The sequence below is a fragment of the Barbus barbus genome, assembly GCF_936440315.1.
Source record: "Barbus barbus genome assembly, chromosome: 1".
NCBI classification, from domain to species: Eukaryota; Metazoa; Chordata; class Actinopteri; order Cypriniformes; family Cyprinidae; genus Barbus; species Barbus barbus.
The window spans coordinates 23,871,230-23,890,943 of record NC_136729.1 but is presented as its reverse complement, the minus strand read 5'-3'; the positions used below and the strand labels follow the sequence as shown (position 1 = coordinate 23,890,943).

The following is a 19,714-nucleotide window of genomic DNA, read 5'->3' as shown; positions in this document are numbered from 1 at the left end:
CATCCCGGATAACATGCTTCATTTGCTGGGATATCAGCTGTTCAGATCAGACCGCATCACGGAGCTAACGGGGAAAACGAGAGGTGGTGGACTATGTTTCTACATAAATGAAGGTTGGTGTTCAGATGTAACAACTCTGAAGAAGATGTGTTCTCCTAATTTGGAGGCCTTCTTCATAAACTGTAAGCCGTTCTGTTCACCCCGAGAGTTTTCCTCCTTCATTCTCGTGAATGTGTACGTGCCTCCGGACGCGTGCGTGAGCGCCGCGATGCAACAGCTGGCTGAACAAATATCTGAAACAGAGCAAAGGTACCCGGACTCTTTTTTAATCATTCTTGGAGATTTTAATAAAGCAAATCTCTCCCGCGAACTGCCAAAATACATACAGCACGTTACATGTCATACCAGAGACAGTAATATATTGGATCATTGTTACACAATAATTAAAGATGCATATCACTCTGTCCCACGGGCAGCTCTGGGGCTCTCTGATCACTGTTTGGTTCATCTCATACCGACCTATAGGCAAAAACTCAAATCTTCTAAGCCTGTATTAAGAACTGTTAAAAGATGGACTAATGAAGCAGAGCAAGATTTAAAAGCTTGTTTTGACCTCACTGATTGGAGTGTTTTTGAAGCCGCTGCCACCGATCTGGATGAACTCACAGAGACTGTAACATCATATATCAGATTCTGTGAGGATATATGCATCCCCACCAGGACATTCTTATCATTCAATAATGATAAACCGTGGTTTACTGGGAAACTCAAACAGCTTCGTCAGGCCAAAGAGGACGCTTACAGAAGTGGGGATAAAATCTTGTATAACCAGGCCAGGAACAGACTAACAAAGGAGATCAGAGTGGCTAAAAAGAACTACTCTGAGAAGTTGAAAAAAGAACTTTCAGCCAACGATCCGGCGTCGGTATGGACGGTCTGAGGAACATCACCATGTACAAGTCACCACCCCCACAGTCTGTGGAGAATCAACAACTGGCTGACGATCTCAATGTGTTTTACTGCAGATTTGAAAAGGCCAGACTGACACCCAACACACGCTCTGATCTGCACTTCACACATTCACCTCCCCCCCCCCCCCTGCAACCCCCCTTACTCCCTCCCCCACCATTCTACCTGCGTTTAAAGTCTGTGTAGAGGATGTGAACCGGGTCTTCAGAAAACAGAAATCTAGGAAAGCTTCAGGACCAGACGGTATTTCACCTGCCTGTCTAAAAGTCTGTGCTGACCAATTGGCCCCCATCTTTACACAAATCTTCAACAGATCTCTGGAGCTGTGTGAAGTTCCCTGCTGCTTCAAACGCTCCACCATCATTCCCATCCCCAAAAAGCCCAAAATCACTGGACTTAATGACTACAGACCTGTCGCACTCACGTCTGTGGTCATGAAGTCACTTGAGAGACTGGTCCTGGCCTACCTGAAGGACATCACTAGACCCTTGCTGGATCCTCTTCAGTTTGCCTATAGAGCAAACAGGTCTGTGGATGACGCTGTCAATATGGGACTGCATTACATCCTGCAACACCTCGACAAACCTGGGAATTATGCAAGGATCTTATTTGTGGACTTCAGCTCGGCCTTCAATACCATCATACCTGACCTTCTCTCAGACAAACTGAGACAGCTCTCTGTGCCCTCCTCCATCTGTCAGTGGATCACCAGCTTCCTGACAGACAGGCAGCAGCTAGTGAGGCTGGGCAAACTCACATCCAGGACTCTCACCATCAGCACTGGCGCCCCTCAGGGTTGCGTTCTCTCCCCACTGCTCTTCTCCCTCTACACGAATGACTGCACATCAAAGGACCCCTCTGTCAAGCTCCTGAAGTTTGCGGACGACACTACAGTCATAGGCCTCATCAAGGACGGTGACGAGTCTGCTTACAGACAGGAAGTTGAGCAGCTGGCTGTCTGGTGCAGTCTTAACAACCTGGAGCTGAACATGCTCAAAACTGTGGAGATGATAGTGGACTTCAGGAGAAACCCCCCTGCTCTCCCCCCACTCACCATCATGAACAGCACTGTGACTTCAGTAGAGTCATTCAGATTCCTGGGCACCACCATCTCCCAGGACCTGAAGTGGGACAATCACATTGACTCAGCAATGTGAGGCAGAGGCTATATTTCCTCCGCCAGCTAAGGAAGTTCAACCTGCCTCAGGAGCTGCTGAAACAGTTCTACTCTGCAATCATCGAGTCTGTCCTATGTTCTTCTATAACTGTTTGGTTTGGTTCAGCTACCAAAACAGACATCAGAAGACTACAACGGACAGTTAGGACTGCTGAGAGAATTATCGGTGCCCCTCTGCCCAGCCTCCAAGAACTTTACACCTCCAGAGTGAGGAAAAGGGCTAAGAAAGTCACTCTGGACCCCTCACACCCAGCTCACTCTCTCTTTGTACTGTTGCCCTCTGGCCGGCGCTACAGATCACTGAGCACCAGAACAGCCAGACACAAGAACAGTTTTTTCCCCCAGGCCGTATCCCACCTGAACACCACATAACACACCCCGGTACTGTACATCTGTAAATAACTCATCAAACCTTCATCTGTACATAGGACACATGCACATTCACAGTTCTGTCTATGGTCATGTCTCTTTTCTGTATATTTTTATTTTTATTACTATTGTTATTCTTAATTATTGTATATTCTCTTCATTAGTGTTCTTTATCACCTTAATTATATGTTGTCTGCACTATGTTTGTACTTTCTGTACTGGAAGCTCATAACACCAAGACAAATTCCTTGTGTGTGCAAACACTTGGCAATAAAGCTCTTTCTGATTCTGATTCTGAAGTATCATGTTATTTGGTCTGTACTGTCTAAATGTGCACGTATGACTCTTACATCAGCAACAGGTGAAAGCATTGTCATGTCACGCTGCAAAAGAGTATTGTACGTTTATTTACGCTGATGTGAACGGAAACAGGGTATCCATGCGTTACTGATGACAGAGAATAGTGTACGCACTTTGCCTCCATTGGCTGCTTTTCAAAATGGTGCTATGCTGACACAGAGAGACAGAGAGGAGACGAATTGTTGAATAAATGCTGTTATTTGTATTTTCTTTGCATACAAAAAGTATTCTCGTCGCTTCATAAAATTCAGATTGAGCCACTGATGGCAGATGGACTATTTTGAAGAAGTTTTTTATACTTTTATGGACCTTGACAGTGCAATTTACTATGCAGTCAATGGGACAGTCACAAGCCTCCCAGTTTTTATCCAAAATATCTTACATTGTGTTCCGAGGGCAAACAAAGTTTTTACGGATTTGGAATGACATGGGGGTAAGTGAATACTGACAAAATGTTCATTTTGGGGTGGAGTATCCCTTTAAGGCTGTCTACAGCTGTACGTCAAAGGGCAAAACATCCACAGAACTGCAGCACAGGCCTGTCAATTCTCCATCTGTTTCAAGCCATTAATATTTAGATCACCTCTCAAAAGGAGGAAAAACTAAAATGTGGACAAGCTGCACATTTTTGTTATTTGCAATCTTATACATCATCAGCTGCAGCATTTTAATCACTAAAAACAGCAGGACATTCTAAAATAGGTGCATACTGAATTTGGCCTTTTAATATTACTGTCTCAGTGCTTTAGTACTTGGTACAAAACTGGTATAAAAAAAAAAAAAAATTAAAAATAAAAACACTGGTGGGCAAGTGTGTAAGGGCCTGTTTACTCCTGGTCACTTCATGCATTTCTACTGATCGGATAACTATATGATAGTGAAAAGACCAGGTATACATACAATCATTTTCATTAAAACTAGTGAGACTACATTATTTTACCAGTGCTGATGCCGCTCTCTCTTATTGCTGTCTTTGATCTTGAGTTTAGTTGACGATAAATAAAATGCTGATCATTTCTGTTGCTTTCACTGACGTAACCTCAATTAAATTTGCATATACGCCTATTGCTGGAATCGACAGTAGAACCATTTTAACAAATTAGATAGATATCTGATCAGTAAAAACACATTAAGTGATCAAGGGTAAACAGTCCCTAAGTGAGCACATGTGGAACAAAAACTCTGATTGGCCATTGTGTTTATGTGCTCATTCAATTCAACAGGCTACAATGGCTACAATGAACAACGCTGCAAAAACATGTTGTAATCAGAAACTTTAGACACTCACAGGAGCCTTTGAAAGCAGCTGTCATACTCATGAGTCTTTAAAAGCTAAATGTAACATTATCATGATATTTAAAATATTCTCATATTCTCAGCCAAGATATTGTGATTATATCACTTATATTTAATGTACTGCTCAGCACTACCCCTGCATGAGACTTGGCATTTACAGCTGAATAAGGACACACACACATACACAAAGAGAAAACTCCAGTCTGGCCTGGATGTCTTATATTGAGCTACATTCTCACTGTGTCTGGTTGCATAAGCAATCAGACGTCTGGCTACAATCTAAAGTGGCTGCACCTAATCAGCCAAGACTCTGCGTTTGGGCTTATTAGTTACATTGTCTCCATTTACCAGTCTACATACAACAAACTCTTTTTTTTAATGGTATATAGTAATTTCTAACACACAGACCCACAACAGATGAAGCAAAGCTCACAGTGAAGCTTTGCTGAGTATTGTTTTGACTAGGTGTGCCTGATTTTTCCTCCTCCATCTACATGCTCAACATGACCTGAACAGCACTTTCATTTTCCGTCACAGTTGAGAAGAACATTTCAATGTCAGTAATTGCACTGTTCATGGCCATAGAAGCACACTGATAGGAAGGAGAGGAAAAGAACACTCACTATAAGGAAGAGAAACAGGACATATTACTGAGACAGAAACATGGTTATTACCTAAAATGAAAAGTCTGTCAAATAGGATCAGAATTATGTACTCCACTATGGAAAACATGTACTTGTCTCTAACCAGAACCATAATGTATTCACAGCAACAGGCTTTCCTGCTAGTCATTATCCTTATATTACCGCATCATTCCCCTTTATGACCTGACCTTTCAGGTATCTCATTACAGCAGCAGCAGCCTATGCTGCAGAAGAACAGATTTTCTTCCCATTTTGATCCTCTTACTGCCCAGCAGTACAGAGAAACCTGGGTCATTATCTGGCTTTAATGAGCCTCAGTCTTGCGTGTTCTGGTTTCTGGGAAACCAAAAATCCCTACTGTGGCTGAATTTCTGAGAACATCTTTATTTTGGAGATTCACGGTCTCAAAGGCCACATACACTCTGCAGCTTAACACGGTCGTCACTCCTCTTCTATTTGGACAATAGCCTTTTATAACCGAATTTACTCCAAAAAATTAAACTACATTAAATACACATAGTGGTGTGTACAGAGCAAACTATTAAAGAGTTAAATCTAAGCATCGCAGTGACTATAGCCTACAAATATATATAGCCTACTTATAGTTGTCTCCAGATTTAAGATTTTAGAATATTACACACTTCACCTTTAATACATTAGTAGCTCCATAATGATGTAAGACTTGCGTGTTAAGTCTAGTGTGCAGATCCCCAAACCAGGAACCACAGGGCCAAGGCATTATCTTTTTATCCTGACTTGACTTTTTTTTTACACTTAATTAGCGAAGATACAGACTGGAAGTTCAAAAATCAGACATGTGCCATATGAATGGACATGAGGTTTCTGATAATACTATTACGTATTGAATAATGTGGTGAATTCAATCCCTTGATACAAAGCGCAGCCCTGGTAAAGCAGACAACTGCTTTGGAAAAATCAATGCAACACACAGCAAACAGAGTTCATGCAGGGCCAGCAGCAGCCCTCCCCCTACTTCAGCAAAGACAAATCTGATATAGACATGAGTAACTCTTCTTGAACCATATCACCATCTCCTTCATCTTAATCAGGCCTGGTAGACTACAAAGCCTATTATTCATAATTCATGTAGGTCTGGTGGTTTTAATGTCATTAGGCTGTTTCAATGGGCCATGTGTGGTTTCATAAAAGACCGGCTGGTGGTGTGTCATCTGTATAAAGACAGATCTGCTCAGTTTCCGCATATATCACGAAAACAAGGTCTGAGCCATCTGACAGACGTACTGGATTGTGTCCCATGCCACTGAGCTTTAAATCAACAAGATAGACCATCTCAAAAAATAAAAAGAACAATAACACTTTGTATGCACTTTGTATCCTACAGTTCTTTTGTTCTTAATTTCGATCCCTGGTGCCAAACACTGCTCCAAGATTACTACAAAAATATTTTGTAGTGATCTGCTCATCATGTAATCTACGCATTCAGGTAAAACTAATGTTGAAACATTTTAAATAAAAGATATAATCCACAAAAGGCTATGCTATAGTGGTTTTACCACAAGAGGTCTTATTGTGCTTTTTTATATTTTCAACTTCATGAAAAACCTCTGCAAAGTTACAAAGTCCACTCCAAAGAAGAGTTATTCTTTATATCAGTAAGACATGTTCCTGAATTCCCTTAAACGCCTTGACTGTAGTCCTGAATTTTCATCCAGTAACAAACATCACAATAGCCCTCATTTAAAGGGGACATAACAGTTTCTGGCAATCTCATGTTAATCATGAGCACCTATAGTGTAGTATTGCATCTTTCATATCTCTGATGAAGAGTCTTTAGTTTTATCAGATTTATACAAGACAGATATAGCTTTACCACTTCTCACTGAAAACATTCAAACTCCTGGAGGTGTGCCGTGGGCAGAGCTAAAGAGTCACAAGCATGCAGAGCTTTTGCATAGCAATCGTCTGCAAGCAGTGCCATCAATATAAAACAGAAGCAAAAACTTTATTGACTTAAATTTTATTTCATTTGTTTAAAAAACCTTTATCACTGAAATGCCAGGAACAAATAAACACGCTTGCACAACTCTGTTGCGGCCCCAGAGAAACAAACTGAATCCACTGTTCCCTTAACGCTGGGTTCTTCGGGAAGCTGAACAACTCTCTCTCCCTCAAACCAAAAACACACTTTTTTGGTGACTATTGATTTCATGGTCTAAAAACAAAATGTCAAATTCTTCTCAAGCAAGTCATGTGCAGTGCTGCTGATGACTTCCGTAACCCGAATGAAGCACATTGATGATGGGCATGCTCTTGCTTGATGTGTGTGTGTGTGCGCTCTTCCAGGAGAAGTGCCCATACAAGGAATTCCACCCTTTATGATGTCATACAGGGCCATACTCGATAAAAACTTTGAAACTTATACGAACCCAAAAGAAGTGTATTTAACTTACTGTCACACATCCAACTCGCTTTTTGAAACTTTGGTCTAGCATGAGAATCCCCTGGCAATAGCCTTGTGGTTAGTGCAGCGACATACAGCGCAACTGTATTCACGGTGACCCGAGTTCAAATCCCGTCTCGTGGTCCTTTACTGATGCCGTTCCCCTTTCTCTCCACCACATCCTTTCCTATCGCTCTATACTGTCCTGTCTGAATAAAGTAATTAAAAGCCCATACATAAATCCTTAAAGGTGCAGTGTGTAAAGTTTAGTGGCATCTAGCGGTGAGGTTGCAAATTGCAACCAACGGCTCAGTCACCCGCTCACCCCTCCCTTCTGAGAAGCTACGGTGGCCGACACAGGTAAAGATGTCGTCGGTAAATACAGCAGAGAGCAATGAGATTTCTTTACAGTGGTAAATTAAGTAATTATATTTACTTATATTTTCAATAAATCGATATTTATTGAATATTATTATATATATATATATATTTAGCGAATATTATTGTACTTGTTCATCACGGTGTCAGCCTTTTATTCGCAAGAACAACAAAGTGGCGAAACGCGTTCTGTAGAGCAATTTGTCCGTTTAGGGCTACTGTAGAAACATGGTGGCGACATCCATGTAAGGGGACCGGCGGTGTATGTATATAGAAATTGCTCAATCTAAGGTAATAAAAACATAACGGTTCATTAAATAAGGTCTTTATATACCTCTGAAAACATAGTTGTGTATATTATATTGCATTTCTGTCAACAGATCGTTGTAAATATTACACAGTGCACCTTTAAAGGGGTCATCAGATGCCGATTTTCCACAAGTTGATATGATTCTTTAGGGTCTTAATGAAAAGTCTATAGCATCCTTTGGTTAAAATTTCTCAATGGTAGTGTAAAAACACCTTCTTTACCCTGTCAAAAGCAGCTCTGTTTTTAGCAAGCCATTCTAGCCCATGTTGTTTTAAAAGCTAATGAGCTCTGCTGACCCCACCCCTCTCTTCTATGGGGTGACAAGCAGTACAGTTTACTTTACCCGCGAAACTGGCTAACTAGCACGTTATTAGGAACCCACCCCCCCCCCCCCCCCCCCATACATTCAAGAACTAATTAGGGCTATACTTTTCACAATCTCATACTTGAACCTGAATTAAAGTTAATGGTGAGACAGACACCTGCTTTGCAACTGTCTATAGTCTAAATCTGTGCTGCACAAAGACCTCTTGACTGTCATTAATGTACATACCATCATATTTATAAAAAACGTTTAAATGCAAAAACCAGGACATAAAGCTGAAAGAAGCATGTCGTGACTGTAGAGACATTGAGATCAGATCAATATTATCATAGGAAACTCGTTTTAGTCCTACAATATAACATCCTAGTAGATATTTACATCAAAACACAGCAAGAGCAACAAACTCAGGTTGACTAGATGGTCATGTATTGCATTGTTTTTGTTTTGTTAATATTCCCACAGGTAGCCGTCCACATATTTCACTCTTTTTTAGCTGCTAATTGACTCCCACTCTAATCAGAGCTAGAATGATGATGATCCACGGCTGACTGCCCCAAACACATTACTGAGGTCACAACAACAGCATTGAGGTGGAAGGCTACAGGGACAGATTGGTTGCTATTGTGTTTCCGCCTGTTATCGACTCTTTCGGTGGAGATCCTCTTTCTTTTTCACTCTAAGCCAGGCATTGATTCCCTCTGTCTGTCCTGCCATTGCTGGTGTAGGATGTTGTTCATGCCCTTTAGGGTGGAGTCTTATGATTCGGAGGAATCATAGAATCCAGCGGAATGTTGTGTAATTTGGAATTTTGGATCAAAAGTAGGGTTGTGATTAGTCTCAGCCTAAGACATCACGCCCACGGAACGCTGCTAAATATTATCTTTATTATCACTAATCACTTATTATCTTATCACTTATCTGGAAACACTTCAGGAGTTTTGAAGTTGTCGTCGGAGTGGTTTGATTATACTGGATTTCCGTGAGAAGTGTGTGTCGCGTTTTTTGACGTTCCGTCTGGAAACAAAAATGCCGTGGCGCCAAACCCTCTCACGAAAGAAGAAAGCCGTCGTGTTTACAACTGACAATGAGTGCTTGTCAGGATCAACTAAACACTGAATTTTCAAAAGTATGTGAAAATTTTAAAGTTTGCGGCATATAATCTTTAAAATATGAGAGTTTTACACACCGTTTTTGTGGCGACATTTTCAGTTTTCCACTCACCGAAACGCGACGAAGCACAAAACGAAACGTGATTGGTTGCTTTACCTGTCAGTCATATGGCCTCTTGGGCAGGCCTTGGCCATTCAAAGCGGCCAAAGTTCCCAGACCTTCAGCCATCAGTCAAAATGTCTCAAAATGTAACAAAAAACCTACCGGGAACATAGGTTACATTTTGACTGAGTTCGAAAAAATAAAAAAATACAATAGAAGTTGCGCGATTAATGCAACAAATGTTGCTTTATTGTAAAGTGTTATTCTATCAGTCAAAGTAATATTAAAAGTCACGTTATTATTTCTTTCTCTCAGATTGTTTTCAGACTCAGCCAAAGAAAAAGCATTAAATATAAATCTCTCTCTCTCTGCAACTTCATATTAGCGATCAGCAGTGCATCAGTTCCCTTCATATCACTGATACTAAAATTAATATAGCAAAACTCTTGCTCAATTCAAATAAAATTAGTATTCGATTGTATGAAATGCAAGTGCATATATTACGTGACCAAAACTTCCCTGGTTCGAGCGTGTGACACACGCACGTTTGATCTTACTGCATCACATCTGTATGTGCGTTGATCAGTTGTAAATAAAAGTTAAAATTAAATCTGAATTTATGAATGATGCACTCACCTTTCGATCTCTTAATTCTCTGAAAAGATCAGGATGCACAAGCGACAAATGCTTAAAAAGATTAATGTGTCCCTGTGGCAACATGATTATAGCAACGCTTGCTACAGGTCAGGGGTGGGCGATATGGAAAAAATATCATATCACGTTTTTTTGTTTTTTTTTTAGAAATATCACGATTCACGATTTGATCACGATTCTTTGTCATGTTGGTTTTACTATTTTGGTTTTACAAGTTGTCTGAGCATTACAGCCAAACTAGAAAGACAAAGCCTTTCAAGGTAAAAAAAAAAAAAAAAAAAGACATGGCAGATATTTAGGCCAAAGTGGAGCGAAGATAAAAATCATCATGTCATTATTTCATTGTCATTATTTCAAAATCATTGTCATTATTTTATCTTTCTTATTAAAAAATAAGAACAAAGATACACATTACAAATACACATAATATACAAATAAAACAAACAGTGCTTTATTTTCAGGTACACTGTTAGCAATTGATTAATTTTTACAATAAATTTTACAACAACGCATTGTATTCATGTTTTTACTGTAAATGCAAATGCATGACGGGAAATTTACAGACAGTCCTGTAATATTATTGAAACTACACTGTAAAAGCATAATTTTACAGCCACCGCATAGCATTGTGGGATCACTGCTGTTTGAATTTTGAAATTACGCGCCAACGGAACCAGAAGCATTTAATCATTTTTGGAAGAAGGAACACGTCTCAGGTATGTAACGTATTTCATAAGTCTGTGGATATATTAATATGGTGATCTGAGTGAGTGTTGATTGTTTCAGAGGTATATTTTCAGATTTCTCTTGAACTGTTATATCTAAACCATCTCCTCGGCTCGCCTCTACTTGCGGAACCTCGACGGAGGTGAAACGGAAAAAGGTAACGTTGGGTGTTTCGTTTTTAATTTTATGAAAGCTTCAAGTGAAGTTAATTATTTGTATGTGCATACAGACGACGGTGGTGTTGAAGCTTTTATTTGCCGTCAAACGGTTGTTCTGCTGTGTGTGTATCCTGTCACAAAATGCGGTGAAGAGTCCTACACGACGGTGGTAATGTGATTACGGTGTTCACATGTCTGTACTGCGCTTCAATAATGTGACTAAAATAGGAATACTCCACGTCTTAATTTGATTTGTGTTTACTTCGATAATGACTTTAGCCGGATTAAGGTAATCAAAAATCTCTGTTTACATGGTAGACTCTTAATCAGAGTATTGTCTTAATCGTATTAAAATCAGAGTATTGATCTGTAAGTTAGCCATAAATGTGAGCAGATGTTATAACATTACTTTGTGCTTGACGAACCAGGGAGGAAGAAATAAACTGCATATAAAGTCACACCAGAGGAGTTCAGCTGGGATCAGGACTTTCTGCTGACCAGTCAAGTTCTTCCACACTGACTCAATCAATCATGTCTTTATGAACCGTTCCTTATGCACAGAGGCACTGTCATGTTAGAATAGAAAAGGGTCCTGTCCAAACTGTTGCTATAAAATTAAAAACACACAATTCCCTAGAATATCATTATATGCTTAAACATTAAGATTTGTACTCATAGAAATTAATAAAGTAGTCAAACATGTTCATTAGAAGGGGGTGACCCAATACTTTTGGCAATATAGTGTATATTAAAAACATTAGCCTTTTTTTTTTATTCAGTGTTGAGTGGACCATTTTCTTTGTCTCAAAGCCAGACTGTGTGGAATATTAAATAATAATAGATTTGTAATTGGTATTTGTTGTGTAATTGGTAATACATTTTGTAATGTTAAGTTTTTTTTTTTATTTCCTAGCCCTCTGCCACAGCTGCTGATATCCAGAAAGAGACCCTACCCAGCACACCTTGCTTAATTGTGCAAGGTATGTTCTTCCCTTATTTGGTTAAGGTTTATTACAGGGCTTAAGGTATCACACATAATGATTTTACCAAAAACCATACCATAACTTCTCACAGCCGATATACCATAAGTCTCCCAGCCGATAAAATTGGTACTTTCGCCCATCATGCCAACACCGCCACTCGTGCATGCGTGTGTTTTTATGTGGTGCAGCTTTCTAGTGCTCTTTTTAGTTATCATATTGTGTTAATGCATTTCAGGAGAGACATTAAGCGCAGACAAGTGGATGATGTCCATGGAAGGAACTATTGTGATGGGGCCCCACAACAATCTTTTGAATGGAGTGGCAGCGACCTTCGCTGCTTACTATGTGTTCAACTTGCAGTATCCTAAAGAGGCCTCAAGCACTCTTGAATTTGTCCAAAGGTATGTTTTAACTGTTTACACACTAATAAAGAAAATAGATCCATCATTCTCATATGGAACGTCCCATGAATCACTTTCTTTTTGTTCAGTATTGTTAGGCTCTATGATATACTCTATGCATTGATGTCAAAAGACAGACTTCCATCCAATTTATTTGCATCTTTTAAGCGCATTTGTAAAAATTTGGCAAAAAAAAAAACAAAAACCTATAATTGGAGAGCGTTTCCATCAGCTCTGTTATGCGTATTAGAAATGGACAGGAAAGGAGCTGTGAACAGCTGTGGGATCAAAACGTAAGGGGCAACTTAAAACACCTGATAGAATTGCAACAAATGAGAATTTATGCGAATACATCCGTTCAACAAAATATCTAGTCAATCTACATAAAAGTTATTCACATTAGAATATTTTATGTGAATTTGAACCATTTCCAGTCAGGATTTGTTTTCTTTCAAATGGTTAATATGTGCATTAAAAAGCTGTTAAGTGTCTGTTCTACCTAGAGTTGGTATTCCCCTGCAGGACATTTATGTAAACACCGATGAGTCTGACAGACAGCAGTTTAACATTACGATCAACAATCGTCATATCGCACACCTCTACTACAGGTGCAGTAAGGTCAGTTCGTTCACCTTTGTCATCTGTTTTGTATCCAAAGTAATGCCATATTTCACTTCTACGGTTCTCTAAATTAATTTCAGGTGCGTTGATAGTTTCATCTGTTCGATCCATCGCGTTGCTCTGTTGTCACATTTACCGGTTGCACAGCAATTTGGGAAGCACCTACAGGTGCATTTTCGCATCTGCAGCGTATGAAATACCGAATTGAGCAAAATTATGAAATCGTACCGTTTGAAAATATAATTGAAATAATGTGAAATATAATTATTTCATATAATATTATAAACTTTTCCAGATATGGGTTTATATATATATATATATATATATATATATATATATATATATATATATATATATATATATATATATATATATATATATATATATATATATATATATAAATAATGTACATACATACGTACACACACACTCACTGGCCACTTTAGTAGGTACACCTTGCTAGTACCGGGTTGGACCCCCTTATATCATGTCCATATTGACATGATAGCATCACGCAGTTGCTGCAGATTTGTTGGCTGCACATCCATGATGCCAATCTCCCGTTCCACCACATCCCAAAGGTGCTCTATTGGATTGAGATCTGGTGACTGTGGAGGCCATTTGAGTAAAGTGAACTCATTGTCATGTTCAAGAAACCAGTCTGAGATGATTTGAGCTTTGTGACATGGTGCATTATCCTGCTGGAAGTAGTCATCAGAAGATGGGTACACTGTAGTCATAAAGGGATGGACATGGTCAGCAACAATACTCAGGTAGTCTGTGGCATTTAAACAATGCTCAATTGGTACTAAGGGGCCCAAAGTGTGCCAAGAAAATATCCCCCACACCATTACACCACCACCACCAGCCTGAACCGTTGAGACAGGCAGGATGGATCCATGCTTTCATGTTCTTTACACCAAATTCTGACCCTACCATCTGAATGTCGCAGCAGAAATTGAGACTCATCAGACCAGGCGACGTTTTTCCAATCTTCTATTGTCCAATTTTGGTGAGCCTGTGCGAATTGTAGCCTCCGTTTCCTGTTCATAGCTGACAGGAGCGGCACCCGGTGTGGTCTTCTGCTGCTGTAGCCCATCTGCTTCAGGGTTTGTATATATACACATTATGCTTTGGGGGTGTTTTTCTGCTAAGGGGACAGGACAATGGGTCGTAGATGGGTATTCCAGCATGACAATGACCCAAAACACATGGACAAGGCAACAAAGGAGTGGCTCAAGAAGCAGCACATTAAGGTCCTGGAGTGGCCTATCCAGTCTCCAGACCTTAATCCCATAGAAAATCTGTGGAGGGAGCTGAGGGTTCGAGTTGCCAAACGTCAGCCTCGAAACCTTAATTACTTAATGAGAGGATCTGCAAAGAGGAGTGGGACAAAATCCTTCCTGAGATGAGATGTGTGCAATCTCCTCCTGAAATGTGTGCAAACCTGGTGGCCAACAACAAGAAACCTCTGACCTCTGTGATTGCCAACAAGGGTTTTGCCACCAAGTACTAAGTCATGTTTTGCGAAGGGGTGAAATACTTATTTGACTCATTAAAATGCAAATCAATTTATAACTTTTTTGAAATGCATTTTTCTGGATTTTTTGTTGTTATTCTGTCTCTCACTGTTAAAATAAACCTACCATTAAAATTATAGACTGACCATTTCTTTGTCAGTGGGCAAACGTACAAAATCAGCAGGGGATCAATTTTTTTTCCCCACTGTGTGTGTGTGTGTGTATGAGATGTGAAAATTTGTCATGAACTTGTACACTCAAAATTTGTGGGGAAGTTGTGGCCTAATGGTTAGAGAGTTGGGCCGGCGGGGATTGTAGGTGGGGGGAGTGAATATCAGTGCTCTCTGAGCAAGGCACCGAACCCCCAACTGCTCCCTGGGCACCACAGCATAAAAAAAATGGCTGCCCACTGCTCCGGGTGTGTGTTCACGGTGTGTGTGTGTGTGTTCACTGCTGTGTGTGTGCACTTTGGATGGGTAAATGCAGAGCATGAATTGCAAGTATGGGTCACCATACTTGGCCGTATGTCACTTCACTTCACTTCACTCGGTGCCAAGAAGGGTCAGACCCTTTAAGTATACTGAACCCCCAACTGCCTACTTAAAGTTCTGGAGGACAGACTAAGTACTAGAATATTATACATTTGCTGAATTAAATCTAGGGTGTACTCATTTCTGCAATCCTTCATTTAAACAAAACTGGCTAATTTACTTATCTTACAGAAAATATTGGCATATATTTTGTTGTTTTTATTAAGCATATTTTTAATACATTTCAATTTTACCATCTTTCCATGAATAATATTAGTGATCGTAAAGAAAATACATATTTTATATTTATTCAGAGGGGGTGTACTCATTTATGCTGTGCACTGTATATATTAGGTTAATTTAAATATATATATATATATATATATATATATATATATATATATATTTTATTTTTTTTTTATTTTATTTTTTTTATTGAAAGTTGTAGGCTAACAGTTTTATGAATTCTTTTTTTTTTTTTTTTTTAGATTAGACAGTTAATTTTAAAACAGAATTCGTGAAAAATAAATGCATTTCACGGGGCCCTAAAAATGTACTTTTGTTATACTTTTAATAAATTGTTGTTCAATTATATAAGTTTAATTATTTCCATTTATAAGACATGCCTTTTGATTTAACTTAACCTTTAAAACAGAGTTCAGGAAAAATGAAAATGGAAAACAATTGAATCCAGAAAATGTTATATGTTAAAAAAATAAAAGAAAAAGAATTTGGAAAAAATACAGAGATTTCATAGGGCCCTATCACTAGGGTTATATCAGCATCTGACCTCCACGCATCAGGGTCAGACAGGCATAGACTCTGGTTGACTAATTTCACCAATGCAAAACCACCTGTGATTTCACAGTGTCCTTCATCCTCTTATGTAACACACTCAGAGCAAAGAAGAACCCATCCACCATCAGACCCACAAACACATTTGCAGTTCCATCACTTTACACTGCGTAGTATAAAAACCCTGAACATTATTACATAATCAGCACAGCTGTTGCTGGTTTCATTTGAGATTAAACCAAGAGAGGAGAGCAAATCTGCTGTATTATTTCCCAAAGATCCATTTACAATGGCAGAGAAAAACTGAGGAACCTGTACTTCCTCTTTTTTAGACCACTGAAGGTCAAGACTTTCAGTAACACAACTTTACCTTGTCCTACAGACACGAAAAACACATTGTGGGACAACTAATAAATGACAGAACACAGAAGTAACAGGTCATAAACCTTATCTGTAGATGTTGCAATCAATATCCAACACAAATAATGTGTTGCACAGGAAAAACTTACAAATTTATTACACTTTCTTATATACCATTATTTGACTCCATTAAAAAGTTCCATTCTGTCAAATATAAGTTAGTCCTACATTCTGTGACTACAATAAATATTTTCAACCACTATTGAGGGGAACAAGAAGTTCAATTGGTTTGCCCATTTAACATAATATGGTCAACTAACATGACACGGGAAACATGAAGAGCAAAGTGTCTGCTAAAAACAATCACATAAATACACACACTTTTATTGGCCAACATGGCACGGCAAATAGATCAGTAAAGTAAACACAACACACTAAAATAACAGAGTTAGAGTGTAGTGCACACAGAAATGCATTCAAGCATCCTAAGAGTGTAAACCATCACATCCATTGTCAGACGTGGCATTTTGCACAAAAGCACATGGCTGATGTCACCAAGGTTACACTGTAAGACCCTTCCACCAGATAGCTGTGCTAATGATGATGACGTTTATAATGTGCAAAGAGATTCTGGCATCTGACATCATAATAATTAAATTCACATTCATGACAAACTGGCCCTGATGACAGGAGAGCCATGTTGTTTGGCCTGATGAACTATTAGTCACTATTTTCTAATAGACTACCAAACTACCTGTCAAAACGAACCACAACAAATGGAAATGTTCATGTAAATGTGTGTGTGTGTGTGTGTGTGTGTGTGCGCGCTCTTGTTTATGTTACATTGCGGGGACCAAATGTCCCCACAAGGACAGTAAAACCTGAAAATTCTGACATTGTGGAGATAGAAAATATCGTTTGGTCAGTATAAAAGTAATGGAAGTCTATGGAAAGTCCCCACAACTCACAGAAACCTAACACAAGTGAAATAGCTCTGACTGTAACTATAGTAACAGAACAATTAAACCATAATTGCCGCTGGCCAAAGGCCAGTTGAGACAGGTGGGAGTTAGTTTGAAATCTAGCTAAATGCTCGGATGTTGTGACGTTACCTCATTTACCCTGCTCTAGTTGTTTCTGTGAGTGAGATTACCTGTATGACACCTGTTTCCGGATGGTGAGGTGTAGGAACTCGCTGCTCTCCGCCTGGTTTGCAGGAGACAGTCCTGCTTCTCTCCCCGCCGCCAGTCGCTCGGTCCTGTTCCCTGGACACGCATGCTGTTTTAAAGTTGCTCCGCTTTCAGAGAGGAACACGTCTTCCTCTTCCACCACGTCCTCCAAGCTTGGGGGTATCACGACAGTGACCGGAGAGTCCGCGGAGCCGTGCGCTGCGCGAGACGAACCATCAGCGCTCGCGACAGACGCGTCTGCCATTTATTAAACTAACTTAATACCGGTGCAAAGTATCACACTGAGAGGTACAGCCCAAGATAATAGGATATGTGCGCTTTGCGTTTTGGTCGCACGAGTAAAATAGCAACGAAATTGTTGTTTCGGGGCAGTTTGTCATAAATTTGATCACCTTTGATCATCAGTTGTACCGGCGGAGAAGACTACGACCACCTCCAACACACAACTGACTGTGTCACGAGACCCCGCCCACATGTACTACTGATTCAGGATTAGCCAATCACGTGTGAGAATGCCAATAGACCCCGCCCATCATAACCACAGCCGCAGAATCATCCAATCACAAGAAAGAACTCTCTCTCTCTCGCCTTGTCACACATACACTAATCCTAAACAACAGGCTCAGACTGGTACAGAACACCCACAGCACTCCAAACAAACCTCAGGAAACGCAAATTCCTTTTACCATCAAATTTGACCATTACAACAATATTGTGTCAGAAACAAACTTGTCAACGTTATTTGTTTGTTGATGAATTGACAATATGTTTAGCCCTGTTTGTGGAAGAAGGAAGAGTGCCTTTTTGAATTGAGCATTGTTTTCTATTTTAGTATTGTGTATGCGTGTGAACTGCATGATGAATTTATGATGTAAAACTCAATTCTGTACAATAAACCAAAAACAGACATAGTTTTGTTTTCACTGCCAATTATATTACAGTGTTATCGAGTCATGTAAGGTCAGTTTTACAGCCACCACCATGCAACACACTTCACACATCACTGGTTCCACCAATGACATAACACAGTTTGTGTGGATCTGAATCCATCAAATGATTAATCAGAATGTTGTCACACTGAATGAAATTTTGAAATATATTTACACATATTCTCAGCTCTGAACTCTTCACTGGCTACAGAATTCTAATGCATCAACACTTCTGAGTATGTAAATGTTAGAGCACAACTCTTTTTGTCACACTTCACTGGCCACCAGCTGTGGCTCGCATCAAGTTCAAACCACTAAAGATCTAACAGCCATTGCAACCTCCTGCTGTAACTTCTGCAATTTTGTGTTCCATCTGAAAATATATAGTCAGTGAGTAAGCAATTTGTGCAAACATGGACAAAATTGAATGAGATTATTTATTTGTTCTCTCACCATGAAAGTGATATTTTATGGAAAGTTCAGTTTGTTGCAACATGGGAAAAGCAGTGCAGTGAGAATATTTTAAATTATAAATTCATTTAATAGGACCACTTTTGAAACAAAACAGAGGGCCTCTAAACAAGCTCATAACACAAGATCTCATTCTCCCTATAAGATGGACATCATTAATTACTTGTTTGAACAAAAATACAATCATGTAATGATACTCACAGTGCAGGCCTGCGGGGTTACAGTCACAGATGTTGTCTTCTTGAAAATGAGTTTACACATGCAGTTTCCTCAATTAACAACTTAAAGTTCACATTAAAACCAGACTGTTGCCATAACAAAACCGGTTTTAAAACCTCCACACACACATACACGCGTGATTTCTCTCGAAATTTCAAGTGTACAGAGTACAGTGTATTTATTGTCAGATTATATGCAGTAATCCGTTTAAAATTATTACAGCTTTCATGAAATAAAAATAGAGGACCAGTCTCAATAACAGGTGCACACAAGCATACACACACACACACACACACACACAGGCTGTATACTGGTATGGGGAGATATGGATATTTGTGTGGGCAGAACACAGTCTATGTTCTTTTTCTCCTCCTCCTCGCTCCATTTCTTTTTCCTCCATCTCGTTTTCGCTCAGTCGCTCTCTCTTTGGGCTTTATTTCTCTTTGGGTCTAAAGCACAAACTCTGTGAGAAGTGTTTTAAGTGTTCTTACAGTAAGTACCTTTATAGCACAAAATGGCTGATGTTATAAGATCATAGAAAAGACATAACCTTCATCTATCAGAAAATCTTGTTAACAATATGGAGCCCAATTTAACCACACATAATGATTAACCACACAAAATAACTGACTTACACTTTTGTTTTGTTAATAATATTATGTCAGAATGAATACTGTATGCAGGATTGAGGACTG

At 39.4% G+C, this 19,714-nt stretch overlaps 1 protein-coding gene across 2 annotated transcripts in view; it reads right to left on the bottom strand.

Annotated features, from left to right (window-relative positions):
- The window catches only part of LOC306846292 (diacylglycerol kinase zeta-like), a 131,699-nt gene extending 113,832 nt beyond the window's left edge, over nt 1-17,867 (bottom strand). The window contains exon 1 of one of the 2 annotated variants that reach the window (XM_079379558.1): nt 17,364-17,867. In XM_079379558.1, coding sequence (XP_079235684.1) covers nt 17,364-17,644 — 281 coding nt within the window. In that variant the 5' untranslated portion in view covers nt 17,645-17,867. The remainder of the gene's footprint in view (nt 1-17,363) is intronic. The other variant, XM_079379557.1, reaches the window with a different exon arrangement.
- Between the last annotated feature and the right edge of the window lie 1,847 nt (nt 17,868-19,714).